Below are 15,344 nucleotides of genomic sequence, written 5' to 3'. Positions count from 1 at the left end.
TTAGATTTATTCCATTTTCTATCTCTGACAGTGATTAAAGCAAATGTAAGGCAGTTTTACATGGCCCTGACAGTTTCTTTCCCTGTCTGACGTCTCCCTCATGCTGACAGTGGGCATGAGGGAATGGTTGGCCATTGGTGGGAATTTGTATTCCTGCATAACAAAAACCATTTTTCTGAATTCAAGTCTTTTACACTTTGTGAAAAGTGAGAGTACAACTATTTTGTTTGGGATTTTTTGTAAACATCCCTTTCCTTTGGCAGGGCTGCACACACCAGAGAATTTTTTAAAAAGGACAGACATGTTCTGATCCAGTGTTTATAAAGTGATCAGTATGAGTTTTCCCAAGCAATTAACCTTTTCCTTCAGCAGCTTAGTGATAAAACTACTTCATTTAGGTTGAGGGGTACTGCAGAGGACCAGACAGAGGGTAAACACAGGTTTCTAAAATACCAAATGGCTGTTATGGTTATAGGTATACAAGTAGGTTCTGTGTAAGGTGAATGTCTGGTAAATACACATTTGGATTTTTAAACTCCTGCAGCTTCCTAATTTGCAGTTCCTGCTATGACTTGTGGCTGTTGTTTCTTTATTCAATGTACTCTTTTAGATCTCTTTCAAATAGGCACAGAAGTGATCAGTGTGGCTGCACTTGCTGACTCATGCATTCCCTGGGCAAATTTATTTTGTGAATACTTCCCTGCCATAGATCTGTCACATTATTGAGCTTTTTGAATTGTACCAACAGCACTGCAAGTCAGGGCAGTGCTGTTTGATTCACACAGCCTCAGAACTGTTCTCCTGTGATGATCTTATGGCTGCTGTCTTTTTGATAAGGTGAAAGACTGGATCCAGCAGCTGTAAACATCCTGCAGCAGATCATTGAGTTGGGTTCAGAGTCCCACGATGCCACCGCAGTGGCTTCTGTCGTTACCATGGCGCCTGGCACGGTGACAGTGGTGAAGCAGGTGAGAGCTCCTTTCTTCTCTAAACCAGAGACATTCAATTTGCATATGTCTTCTGTGAAATGGGTGTTACTTTGCAAGGGACAAAAATTAAATGATCATTCAAGACACATAAGGAATTTTTCCTGATTTTTCACTGGGTGGTGTGTGTATGGGTGTTTACATGCCCAAGCATGTACATGTATATTATCTTATATGTAGGCACATATATCTTTATACATCTAAAAGTGCATATAGTTTTGTATGTTTTATAGTTTTTATAGTTTTTGAATTAATAAATACACCTATATCTGTATGTAGATATGTGTGTGAAAATACAACTTTTTTTTAGCAGGTGTTATCAGGTTTTATAAAATAACATATTTTGTGCAGACACTTAATCCCATTGTCATCTGAAAGATTCAGGTGGTCCTTGGTGCAGCAAGCAAAGGAAATAATTTTTAATTTGAGGTGCCCGTTGGGTTCAAACATCATGGCTTTTGCTCAGTATTTCCTCCTCACAGGTGTCTGCTAATTTCCATTTTTCATTCTCCTCTCAGTGTTCTTTAAACTGCTTGTTACTTCTCTTTCAGCACAGCTCTTTGCTTATCCCTTTCCCCACTGATTCACTGGGGTCTCTGCACTCTGCACCTGTGGTTGACAGGTGAGGAAAGTACATGAGAAATTTTAACTTCCCGAAGAGTTAAAATAACTCTTTTTATTTAAATAAACCAGAACTGATTATTCTGAGTCCTGAAATTGACTTTTGAGTTCAGCATTTTTTGTAGTGTTTTGAACATTGAGTTCATGAGAGTTCTACAGAAGTGTGAAGTTCATGGTGTGTGAAGTACTTGGATAATTCCTAAGCTTGCTGCCCAAATGTCACAAAAACAAGGCATAATTTGAAGCCATTGCATTTTCAGATGTTCCTTTGCAATACTTAACAGGTATTTTGACTAGAAACTATGTAGGAGTTTAGGGCTTTTTTGTAGAATAACATACCCAAACTTGACAACTAAATTCAGTCATTAAAGAGAAGAGACAACGTGGTCCAATTATGTGCAAGTTTCAAAACAACTTTTATAGTACAGCCACTACCAACATGCCTGCTGTGCTACAGAGATGACCTGTTGGGGGTTGAATGCAGTATTAGCAATTGGTGTTTGTCAATATCATTGAAATTAGTTCTTCCCTAAAGAAATTAATCTTTTGAGGCTATTGTACTAAAGGTATAGGAGAAAGTGGTTGCTGAAGGAGAGCTGCCTAGAGAATGTTTTGATATCTGAGTGTTAAAGTTTAAATATACAGGTATTAACTCTGATCAATATCTGAGTCATCATAAAATCTATTGACTTCTTTGTTGGACACTCTGAATTTACTGGTAACTTTTTCTAAGTAAATATTTCTATTCCAAATTAATTTTCTTCTTCACTTTTCAATCCATATTTCTAGCCTTTTGAGTTTGCAGACTGCTAAGCCTTAATCACTTCTTTTTCCCTGTATACATCAGTGATTCTCAGTGATATCAAACTCTTACAAGCACCACTCCTGTATTAAATGAAATATTGAATTCTCAGAGCACAGAATCTCTTTCTAACTTTTCTTTTTATGCACTGCTATCCAATCCCTTTAGCATCTTCTACGTTTGTAAAATTTTTCTTTTCGTTTTTCTCTTTTCTTTTTTCTTTTATTTTTCTCCAGAAATTGGTTTTTTGCCATAGTCTGGTCTGTTATACAGCTGTAGTTACTTTCCAGCTCTTGTCTTCCAACCAGAAAATTGCTCCAGAGTTTCAGGCACACCCAATTTTAATCTGAGGGAAAGAACTCTTTAAAAGTCTTTCTATTAGCTTGACTTTAATCCTCCCCTATTAGAAACTGTCAGGTTTTTCCTTCAATGCTGAGTTGCTTTCCGTGGGATATCCCTCATTTGTAGCTATGGCTTGGTTGGGTTTTAATTATCACAGGTTCCTAATTGTTACCTTGAAGTGACCTTTAGATATGTTCATATTTCACTTTTCTACTGGAAAATGTATTCCATACTTTCTTCTGTGACCTTCAGCTTTTCTTGTGGGTTGTGAGACAAAGAATTCATTCAGGGTGTCAGCAGTCTCTCAGCATCACCTGTCACTGAATTTCCACTCTTGCTCTTTAATGGCCTCACAGAGTCCTTGCTTAGCAGCTCAAGTCCATTTTTTCTTTCCTTAACAACATTTATTGTAGTTGTCCTGATTTTTATGCTGTTTGTTTCTTTCTTTCTTTTTCTCTAAGGACGTACATTACCCATTTCTTATATCAGTTCTTACTTTCAAATCTCATTTCTAGCTAGCCCTTGCAAGTTTACTTCATATTTCTCTATTTTCACCAAGAAATTTCTTCTCATTCTAAACTATTAGAATGTTTCAGAAGGATTTTTTTCTTTTTGCTGTAAATGTTACACTACAGTGTTCTATTTTTGTCTCCCCTTTCCTCCCTGGAAATTTATTTCTCCCACAGCTGTCCTTTTCCTTACTTTTAACTCATAAAATTCCCATTTACACTTTATCCTTAAAATCTTGTATAAATCCAGCTGTATCTCTCAGTAATGCTGCTATGCTCATGCTTTGGCAGTTCCCTAACCTGTGTGCTCACATACCTTCAGTGTGCTGTGCTTGTAGAGCTTCAGGTTAATGCAAGAATTTTGCCTTCAGAAACAAACTCTGTATTTATCCCTAAGTCCTTTTCAGCATCTTGGAAGATATGAGGTGTATTAATTAGGTCTAACTGGTGTAATTTTAAAATTGTCTAGGTCACAGGACATAAAGGATACCATGGTTCTTCTGTTAAATTATTGTTCTGCTTGTAATCTTAAAGCAAGTACAATAAATTGTAAATACGCATTATATTGGAGGTGAAATCAAGATCACATTGTCCTTCACAGCTCCTGATCTGCATGTCTAGAACAAAATTTCAGCTCTGACTTAGGAAACTTTTTATTTCTTGTTTATATGAATGATTATATTAAAGAAAAGGCTTTGACAACATAACAGTAACCAATTCCAGCCAGAATTGGGATTCAGCTTATGATTTTAGACCCCAAAAATGCAAAGATATCCCTGCTTAGCTTGGGTTATGTTTGGTAAATAAGAATCATTGTTGGCTCTGTTAGTGTTACGTGTATGAAACCTTTCCAAGGTTTTGTCTGGAGCCTGAAATGATATTATCTTAATTTTGCTGTGACTCAATATACTAATCTGTTATCAAAGTTTTTTTTTTTTTTTTCTAATTTAGGATAAATCCAGTTGTGTGAGCTCTGAAAATATGCAGCTGTCAAGGAGTGTAATATAAATATCTCATTAAATGCCTGAGGAAAAAAAGTTAGTAATGTGAAGTTTTACCAATATGATCTGACTGGCAAAAATCCCCTTTGAAGGTTTGAGCACAGCATGGCAGGAGAAGTCCATCCTTGTTCAGTTACTAGGGATCCACTCTGGATCTCTCTGTCAAAGATGAAGATACTTCTTCATGGCAGGACATTTGAGTTGTGCTCTGCTTAAAGGTGAAAAAGGTAGCAAGGTGGAGAAAAGGAGAGAGGACAGAGTGCTGAGTTTGAAGAACAGCTAGGAAAGAGCTTAATAAATGCTTAGAAAAGGCAGGAAATACTCTTCACAGTGGATGGTAAATACAGGCAAGAGACTGTGGAGAAAGGAGTTTGGTGGGAACAGCACATGGGAAGGTGAAGGGACTGGAAGGGTAAAACAGGAGACTTCCCTTTCTGCACATTCCACTCTCTGTGTCCTGTTACAGATGTACTTTTGCCCTTGTGCCTTAGGGTGGAGATTGATTCATTTGGTTTTTTGTTTATTTTGCTAGAAGAGGCTGTTCAATCCATTATTTATAGAGGTGGACTGTTTTCCTGGCTTACATGCCAAGCATCACCCCCTCTTGATTTACAGTCCCTGCTGGCCTGTGCTCAATGATTGGTTTTTCACACAAAATGTGTGTGTTAACTAGAATAGAGATAGTGTTTCACTACAAACTGCCTTGTTACTTAGTTGCCTCTTTCAGTTAGAATGTACATCAGACAAGGATATTAATTGTTCCATTAAAAAGTTTCTTCCAAGTTAAACATGTGTTTGATTTAAATACTGAGTTTCTTGTGAGGAAATATCAGCCTCATAAATGAACAGCCCTAATATGTTATTTTTGAAGAGGGGATTCTTTCAGTGTGTAGTGCTGTAAGTAACTCACCAAGGAAACAATATTCAAGTGCATATTCTTGGTTTCACAATATATGAAGAATATCCTTAAAAGCTTAGTTCCTGAATCCCTCAGTGCATTGTCCAGAACGTCAAAAGTGTTTCCTCTTCTTGGTCTGTGTCCCTCAGCTCTAGTTTCTCTTCTAGTTGTTGCTCTTCCATTTCTAGTGTTTGTTAGCAGGAATGTTTAATGGCAGCAATATGCTACCTGATTTAATTAATTTATTTTTTTCATAAATGCAGTTTATTTCTTGTATCAGATCTCTTTGATGCAGAGTTGAAAGCATGTATGGTTCTCTATCCAAATATGAGAGGTTTTTTTTCCATCAGATTACTGCTACAGAGCAGTAGAATTTTGGATTGCAAACCAAAGGTTTACATTGCTATGCACTGTAGTAACCAGTTAAATTTGGTTGCATGTGATCCGTTTTTTAGGGTTTTCCTTGTGTTCATAGTGATGGACAAATGTGCTGTTAATTCATTTTTTCTTAGGCCTGTGGTACTGCACTGTGTTTGTGTGCTCTAGAACCATCACTTATAGCTCACTCTGAAGGTGGCTGAGAAGTTTGTGTTAATCACTAGTCATTATTATTATAAGGTGATTATGTCAGCCTTTCTGCACACTTGTTCATCAGAAGTTCACTTTATTTCTCAACTCTGTGGGATGTCTTTTCTATTTTTCAAGCCAGAAAGCTGATTTCCTCCTCAGGAACATTCTTGGGCCTTGCTGCAGGTGAATACCTAAATGGTTCAAATTTGTTCTGAATGATGACTCCTCTATGCTTTCTCATTTCAACCTTTTAGCTACAATAGTTGCCCAAGCCATCATTATTTTATGCTTCAGTTAGCTCTGATAATCTTTTTTCTGACATTCAGAGCTTTTGTTTTACCCCTTTTGTATTCTTTCAGAAAAAACCTCAAAGATTACTTTCTCTCCTCTTCTTGTCATTGCCTTATCTTATCTTGTTTACTTGATGTTCCTTTTTATGCCACATCAAACAAAATCTTGTTTTCCTTTCCTGAATTTTTTACTCCTTTCCAGTTAGAATCCCGTTTCTCATTAGCTGTAAAGATTTTGTCTCCTACCTTTGCTCAGTCCATGAAGATTTAGCTGCTTATTACTTTTTTCAAACAATTTTCTAATGTTTCCATATTGTGCTTAGTTGTGTGGATTTTTAATGAGGAGCAATTTGTACCTCATTGTCTTCTCTCAATTACTTGTCAAGAATATGATGGCATCAATTATCTGTGAATAGGCTGTTGTATATTGACACCAATGCCTGGCACACTGAACTACCACTGTCTCATTTATGCTTTTCTCTCTCACCTCCCTTTTTCTAGCTCTGCTTACTTTGTCTTGTTTTCTACTGAAATGATACTGAAATTATAAGGCCTTTGGGGCATGAACTGCTCTTTTCATGTGGCATAGCTGATACAATCCAGGTCCTGATCCAAAGCTACATAAATATTAACAATAAAGTGCAGTAGTTGGCTGCTGAATTATCTTTCTTTTCCTTCCACTCAGAAAGATGAGACAGAACTGATGTTTTTACTACTTCTGTAGACTGAAGTGAAAGGTTAAATCTATTTCTGAAAAGGACAGTAACCTTTTTTTAACTTAGACATAATGTGTTCTGGAGAATAAGTATATCAGCTATTACAATAACTAAACAGATCTCTATCAGAAGACAACCAGAAAATATTGGATTTCCATGTGCTTCAACCTTTATTTTAGTTGCTTTTATCCTTTTATTCTGTGATCTCCAGTAAAAACCTACCGTGGTAAGTCACTTTCTTCAAAGTGACAGCAGTAGGAAGGCAGAGCAAAGATTATACATCAGCTCAAAGCAGATCACAGAAAAGAATTTTATAGCATAGCACATCTTCAAAAGTAAATGCCTATTATTAGCATGGCTGTCACATCAGAGGCTGCTGAGCATTGTGCTTCAGCAGCACATCTTGTATTTCAGTCTGCTTGGATTGGTCCTGATGTGGTGATGGCTGCTGGTGGCAATCTAGAAAATTTGCCAGTACAGGGAGTTATGTGCATGCTGATTGTCAATTTTGTAGTTGCTTTAGAACACAGAGCAGTCTGATGCTTCCTGTGGCAGTAACAGCAGTGGAAAGTTTTAAATGGGGCAGTGAAGCCTTGTTTCCTCAGCCTTTGAGGAGTTCTCATCTCTGTAAGGGACAGATAAAATGTCAGTCAAGATCACTGTCCTCTTAGAGCTCCTAAAACAATGGCAGTGTTGCCATTCTGCCTCAAAAGGAGGTGGGGTGACCCAGCCATGTCCAGCCACAGTCCCTCTGTTGGGATATATTCAACCAGCCAATTGCTATAACATTTTAAAAATCTGCATCAACAGTATAAAGATTTGTTTGTCCCCTTGCTGTTTTTATTTTATGCAAAGCAACTCTTTCATACTCAAGCCTCTTATTATTCCAAAACCATTATGCACCAGATTGTCTTTGTTTTGTAGCTCATTATAGAGATTCAAATGATCAAATTACAGAGTTTTCTGTGTGTCTTTTTCACACAATATAACTGTATGTAAACCAGAACTGAGAAAGAGTTGAAGTTATTCAAATTATGCTGAACAAAGCTTATGGGCACCAATGTAAGCTGACACATCACATATCCAGGTGTTCTCTGTGATCTAAATTCCTTTCATTTTAATCCTTTCTGCAGATATTTTGTATATTTTCTTACTAATATTTTATGATATAAATAGGAGCATCTGCAGCCTAGTGTAAGGTTTTGGAAATCTGAAAGATCTCTGTGATTAACTTTTCTGCTTCATGGTGAACTGAAAAGCAGCTTTCAATCTGAAATCAAGAGAGAGATTCCACTGAGGATTTGGGGACAGGCCCAGCAAAACTATTTTGAGCACAGTGGACCTGGAACTCCTGCTGACTTCAAGTAAAATTGAAGATATAACAGTATTTCACAAAATGAGCTCTAGAGTAAGGAAAATGCTTTAGCATCTTACTGCAAATATTTTTTCTTATTCCTTTTCAGGAAAGGAAAGAAGTATGTTTTCCTCAATGGCTTGAATTCATTTATTTCAAATTTAAAAATACTTTCTTGTTTTGAGAGAAAGAGATTCCTCTAAGAGAGACCCATTTGTAATGAATACTTCCATGTATTTGGATGGTCTTTGGATATGTAAATTAAGAACATTTGGAATTTAGAGATGTTGAGTTTCTTATGAAAACATGATGGTGAAAATCCCATTGGCTTTTGTGAGAGACAGATTTAGTTAATAAAGAATATTTATGCAGGTACTGACTAGATTTAATGTGCCAGCTGTGTGTGGCTTCAGCTCCTTGCTGGCATTCTTTAATGAAGGATAAGCAGACAGATGCTTTTCAGCTGACTCTCAAACAGAAAAGAGGTCTTGGATGCTGCTCTTCAAAAGATTTCAGAAGCCAATAAAGAGAATTGAGTGTGGTGACTTCGTTCATTCAGATGGCAGCTGTCCCACTGTTTCATCAGTTTGAGGGATGTAAATTAACATTTTGAGATTATTCCCTGTGGAACAATCCAATAGGAACCAAACAGAAGCATGTAAACATTGAACTGATTTGAAATGTAAATATCCCAAATAATGTGGTGATTTGTCAAACTAAAAGGATTACAGATAGCTGTCCAAAAAAAGATACTGGAAGCTAGAAACACCAGAAAAAAAGGCATTAGTTTTCTTTACCCTGCATGACAAGGGTAATAAACCCACATCGATAAAGTCAGATAGGGAGTTTAAATTAACTTTCTTTATTGGCCATTTTCATTTCAAAAGGATATAAAACTGAATAAGTATTAGATTGCTGCTATTGAATTGAATGAGATTCTGCTTTAGTTTCATTTTTGTGTCAACTATGCTTTATTTATTTTCCTCTCTTCATTATTTATGTACATTCACAAAGCTATATTTAAAATTATTTATGGGTTTTGATTTAGACTGACAACAGTGAGATCCATCTCTCACTGTGTTGTGCATTCTTGCAGCTCTTAGCAAATGCAGTGTAATTTTTCTGGCCTGAGGCATTTTGTCAGAGGGTTATGTGTAGTGCACTAAAACCAGAGGGATTAGTGTGTATTGTATAATTATAGGGCCACATTTTAGACACCCCTATTTCTGTATTTGTTTGAGCATCTCTAGCATCAAGGGCTGTAATTGTGAGCTGATTCATAACAAGCTGTGAGATTCTAATTATCTAACATTTTTAACTGCAGCTTCCTATCTGAATTCAATGGTGATTAGACTTTTCATGGCCTGTTGCAATATTCATTAGCAGATCTTGTGTATGTCCTTAACTTCCACAGAGCTGACAGTGGAGCAAGAACCCTCAGCAAAGAGGAGAGGACAGTTATGAAAAGGGAGTTTGGGATAAGAATTCACTAAAGCTCAGTTGCTTTCAGTAGGATTTAGGGTTTCTTAAATAATTGAAAAATAAAAAGGGTGTATTAGGAGCAGCAAGAGACAAAAGTTTACAGTTCTATAGTTTTTTTTCATTATTTAGCTCCTTGCTTTTCAAAGAGAGGCTCAAGCTTCCATTAGTGAGGGGTGAAAGGGCCTTATAAAAAGAGCAAGTGATTTTTGACAGATAAGGAAAGGATGGGGAGGGTTTATAAACTCAAAAAGGAGAGACTTAGATTAGATGTTAGGAAGAAATTCTTTAGTCAGAGGGTAGTGAGCCATGGGAACAGATTGCCCAGAGAAGCTGTGGATGCCCCATCCCTGGGAGTGTTGGAGGCCAGGCTGGACAGGGAGTGGGAGGTGACCCCATGGCAGAGGGGTTGGAACTTGATCATCTCCATGTTCCCTGTCAATCCAAACCATTCTGAGTCTATTATTCTTTGATTCTATGATACCTGCCTTTTGAGACAACATAAATTGCTCCTCTGAAGCTGGTTGCACATTTTACTGTGTCAAGAAAACATCCAGCATCATCTACTTGTGTGGGGTGCTGAGCTTGGAACTTCAGCAGGAGCTGTTTAAAGTATATTTCAAATAAAACACTCAGATATAATTGATAAAAGAATGTGAAAAGGACTTCATTCCACTCCTGTATTTTTTATCCCTATAAAATGAATCCTGTGCAATGAAGGCAGAGTGGGCATTGCTGGGTACAACTGTGTTGTTGCATTAAGGTCAGTGACAATGGCCAGATTCCCTTTAGATGTTAAATCTTTCACCAGATAAAATCCACATATATTTCATTAGTATATTACAGCCATACTGACTTGGAGGCCTCTGAATAATTTAGTACCTGGACATACTTGTTATTGTTCAAGAAAAGGCTTTCTATATCCTTATTAATTGAGTGAAAGTTCAGAGTGCTGTGAAGTCTTAAGGGGCTTGTGAATCTCTGAAATCTTCTGACAGGTATTTTAAACACGAAATAGAAAAGTCAGAAGCAAAGTCACCGTATAACAAAGATAATGGTTGCTTAGGGAAAAAATAAATGAGAAAAGAGCATCAGGAAAACAAACATATAGAGCCTATTTTTCTTCTTGCTGGTCTCTAAGGGACCAGACAGATCCTTGGAACCTCCACGGTAGTTCTTCCCTTCTGTTCCCACTCCCTTCTTAAACAGCATTAATAATCTTAATTGTATTTACTTGAATTTGATTGTGCCACTGCTGTTTACTTTTGAGGCAGCTTCTAACTAAAAAAAAAAAAAAAAAAAATTGGTCCTTTCTAACTTCTGTAACTTACATTCCACACTTCATAGAATCTACCATGTCTGACCTCTTCTTTCTAAGATCACTTCAGAGTTTTCAGAGTTCAGTGCTGCAGGAGCACACTGTGCTCCAGCAAACAGAACCATGGATTCCTAGAATGGTTTGGATTGAAAAGGACCATAAAGATCATCTCATTCCAACCTTCCTGCCATGGGTAGGGACACCTTCCCCTAACAAATGCTTTTGCATATGTCCTGCATAGTGAAAAATTGCTGTTCCATTCTCTCCTTAAAAGTAGATTATTTTATCACTAACACTTCATAGAATTTCTTCCACATCACTTTACATTTTCCTGGTTTATTTATACTTGTCTGGAGTACTTTGCATAGGAATTTTATATGGGTCTGCTAGAAGATTAAGATTTGGTTTTGCATTCTAGTATGTACTGTATTTCAGTAATTGACAGGCACTTGTATGAATTTGGAATTCAACACCAGATTGTGTTGCTTTTTAAAATTTTGACAAGAAGCAAAATGTTCAGTAAAAAATCCTTTCTTTTCACTTGTTTCTGTCACTCTCCTTTCAATAATGTAAACATTGCTGCCTCACAAACAGAAGGCCTTAGGAACCTATTTCAGTGATATTTATATTTCACATTTTTCTAATAAAATCCCTTAAGGTTTGCAGTGTAATTTGCACTTCTGAGAGCAGCCATTGACTCGGGAGAGAGAGAAAGGTGGGTGCAGTAGGTGTTTTGAATGGGTTCTCAACTCAGTGCTACTAGAGAAATTGAGTTCAGATTTATTTAAATAAAAGCAGTTTTGAATAAGTGACTGCTGAGAGATTAAAGTTGTCTCTAAAGAGCAGTGTTCCTGAAACTTTGCAGCTCTCTGTGCCCAGAACTGAGACGCTGTGTTGGTGCTTTCACTATTCTGCCTAGCTTCACACTCATTAATCAAAAGCGCTCGCATTTTCTGCAAAACTGACATTTTCTTTCAAAACTGTGTGATTGCTAATTTGTGTGCTGTATTTCCATTAATCGTCACCACAGCAGGTACATCTTGGCAAGGTGAAATCTCTGTAAGCTCTCCCCTGTGTCCTCCCTCAGGTGAAGGAAGAGGAGCAGGCAGCCAAGCACGCGCTGATGATCCAGGAGACGCTGCAGCAGGCGGCGGTGGAGCTGGCGGAGCAGCATCACCTGGTGGTGTCCTCGGATGAGGTGGAGGGCATCGAGACAGTCACTGTCTACACCCAGGGTGGGGAGGCTTCAGAGTTCATTGTCTATGTTCAGGAAGCTGTGCAGCCTGTGGAGGAGCAAGCTGTGGAAGAATCAGTGCAGGAGCTTTAGAGAGCAATGCTCAAAGGAGATGATTTCTTGATTTGCCAAAGCCAGAGGTTTGGGGGTTTTTTGTCCCAGCCAAAAGTGAGCAAGCTGATGGATTTTCAGTTGATTTGTAAAGTGATCTAACTGGTTGAATTGTATCAGTAACTTTGATGTATTATGTGCAAGACCTTCTCAAACTTTTTTTTTTTCCTAGAAAATACTTTTAAGGAAAAAGTATTCTTCCCCTTCTTCGAAGATCTCTCACTTGATTCTTGTAAATTCACACAAATATTATCTGTTCAAAACTGTGGTATCCTATGGTAAAAACCATCTGTAAAGGTAGCTAGAGTGTCTGGAAAAGCCCATACATCCCATTTCATACATGCTTCATAAGTTCTTGACTTGGCTGGAAGCAAAGTTGTTTTTTCTATAATTTAAAAGGGCCTCTTAGCTCTGAGTTCATGCTTAGAAAGCATCTGCTGAGTTGTGGATCTAACCCAAACAAAGCCTCAAAATTTAATGAGAAACACACCACAGATGGACTGTAGTTTATACCTGTGAGATGGTCCTTTGAGTTTGGGAGGTATTTAAAGCCATAAATGATAATTCTGGGTATCAGTAGGATGACTGTTATTTAACTATTTGAATAATGATAACTGTTTCCATCCCACTGAATAAATACCTGTCTAGTATCATAAGGTGAAACCAAAACTGTCAAATCAAGGAAATACTCTTTTGTTTTTAGGAAAAAAAATATATTCAAAATATTTGTAAATGCTATAAGAGATGTATGTTCATATGTTTTAAACAGACATGCTTGTAAATATGACAGTGTGAAAAAATTTGTACAAAAAGCTTAAGTAAATATTGATGAGAATCAAGATATTCTTAATTATGCATGTACATAGTTCCAGATTTTTCTTCATGAATCTTGAATTGTTTCTGGTTTAATATTTTTAAATTTGAGCTATAAAAATTATTAATAAATAAAAAATTGTCTAATGTTTTCTTCTAATGCTTCAATTTCTTAAGTGTTGTTTTCCCTTTTGTAGCTAATTAAAAAGTGCTGGTGTGCATTGACTCTGACAAGTTATTCCTCCAGTTAGTAGTCTCTTATCAAGAAAGTGCCACCACGAAATAAAGGCAGACCTTTCAATGTGATTTAACTTATTTCTGGGTATCCTGGGTAAAAAAGTGGAGAAAAGCTTTTGACTAAGTGGATGCAATGTGGTGAGTTGGTTGTCAGCATCTTCTGAGTCTGCTGGGTTCTCTTGGTGCTGGGCAATATCAGAGTGCAAACCTGTGGTGACAGTTTCTCCCTTAGCTGTGGCAATGGGGAGCTTAAATTTGTTAATGGAGAAGAACTGAGAGTTGCTTGACTTGGGTGGCAGCTTTGTTTGCTCTGGTTTCATCCTGAGGGTGCACCAGGAGCCCCAGCGATGCTGGGTTTGCGGGGTGGAGACCTTGTTGCCATTTTGTGTCACTGACCAGAGCTGGTCACAAGTGTCAGGGTTGATTCTGTGTGTGTTCAGTAAACTTGGCAAGAATGAGCCATGAAATGTTTGGTAACATTGCTAATGTGATAGAAACTGATGCATCAAATGTATCAGTATGATTAATCTGCATAAGAAACTGTGGTTTTGTAATTACTGGTTGAAATTCAGTGTTGATTTATAAGAACAATGCTTTCTGTTACCTAGAAAAGAAGAAAGCAGTCTCAAAAAGTTACAATTTATTGGAACAGCCTATTTGCTGTTAAAACCATTTGGAAGAGCCTCTTGATCACATGTGCTAACAGTGGTGAACTTAGTGTAAAACCTTCCTGAAAAGGGGACACAAAAACATTTTTCTGTGCATCACTCAAGAATTCTGAAGTACATTATTTCAGATAGACTGAGTAATGCTGTCTGGAAGAGGTGTGGCTGTATTTGGACAAAGTTTTGGAGTTTTGTTTGTTTTAATTGTAGTATATCACAGCCATACATACCTGTGTAACTTAAGGCTTGATATATAATTGGTGAGTTATATCAAATTTTCCTATACTAAATCATAAACACTTGAATTTTCTGCTTCTTTTTTTTTTATTATTATTAAAATACTTTTCAATTCAGGTCTTTTTTCCCCAGCTCTGTCTCCCATGACCTAAACAGCACAAATTGTTGTTGCTTTTAATGGTATGTTTTCCAACAAGATTACAGAAGTGACATTGATGCAATTCAGATTTTCAAAACATTTTAATATTTTTAATTCTTCTAAAGTTATAAATTTCTTTGTCCACACAGCATCTTAGCTCTGCTGTATAGAATATGCACTACACCATATTAATAAAGGAAAATTATTTCATATTTTAATAATTTGCTCACAACATGGACATGTGCTCTACAAATTTTACAAAAACCAAGCCAAACCCAAAACACAGGAAAAAACCTCTCGCATCTCAAGAATGAGTAGTCCTGTTAGCACAACTAGTAGAGAAAGGAAGAATGTTGCAGAAATCGTACTGCAAGATATTCAATTGTTCAAATGATTTAAGATCCAAGTGGGCAGAAAATCTGGTGTGTGGGGGAATTCAGGACTCAGTATTTGGCTTGAATTCTTCACCTGTGGAGGAGTCTGATCACAGAAGGTTCAGTGTAGTGTCAATGGAAATGAGGAAATTGACCCAGTGAGGAAGTTTTACCTTTCTGTTCCTTGTGAAAATCCAACTCTTGGGACAAAGATATACTGAATGTTTGAGACTGATCCCTCAGGGAGAACTTCTTTCCCAAGTCCCACCCAATCTTTTATGGAGGTAGAATTATCAGCCCATCTTATGCCCTAAAAGACTGCAAGCCTGTCGTCTTGACTACACTTAGAGTTGTATTAATGTAAGAGCAGTGAGATTCAATTGAGGACTCTGCTGCCAGTATTGAAAAAAAAATAAGGTTCATTTTTATTTTGTAATTCTTTTGATCTGTTAATAAGGATGACTGCTCTCAGCACTCACAGAGCAGAGCTTTGTGAAACAGATGATGTGCACAAAGTCATAGTTTAGGGATGGTTATATTTGGGTTTGTGTTGATGGTTGGATTTCTTTACACTAGATTACAATTTTTGCTATTTGTAGGTACGTTTGAGCTGTATCTGAACGTTTGAACAGGCAGTGACATGAGCTC

The 15,344-nt window shown here is 37.1% G+C and overlaps 1 protein-coding gene across 2 annotated transcripts in view; it reads left to right on the top strand.

The window, feature by feature from the left end:
• Nucleotides 1-13,197, top strand: part of ZFAT (zinc finger and AT-hook domain containing) — a 115,011-nt gene extending 101,814 nt beyond the window's left edge. For both annotated transcript variants that reach the window (XM_058031447.1, XM_058031439.1), the window contains 2 exons: nt 838-968; nt 11,974-13,197. In XM_058031447.1, the coding sequence (XP_057887430.1) occupies nt 838-968; nt 11,974-12,213 (371 nt within the window). In that variant the 3' untranslated portion in view covers nt 12,214-13,197. The remainder of the gene's footprint in view (nt 1-837; nt 969-11,973) is intronic.
• The last annotated feature ends 2,147 nt before the right edge of the window (nt 13,198-15,344 follow it).

The sequence above is a fragment of the Melospiza georgiana genome, chromosome 1, assembly GCF_028018845.1.
Source record: "Melospiza georgiana isolate bMelGeo1 chromosome 1, bMelGeo1.pri, whole genome shotgun sequence".
NCBI lineage: Eukaryota > Metazoa > Chordata > Aves > Passeriformes > Passerellidae > Melospiza > Melospiza georgiana.
The sequence above is the reverse complement of the archived record's forward strand: the minus strand, read 5'-3'. Positions and strand labels throughout refer to the sequence as shown.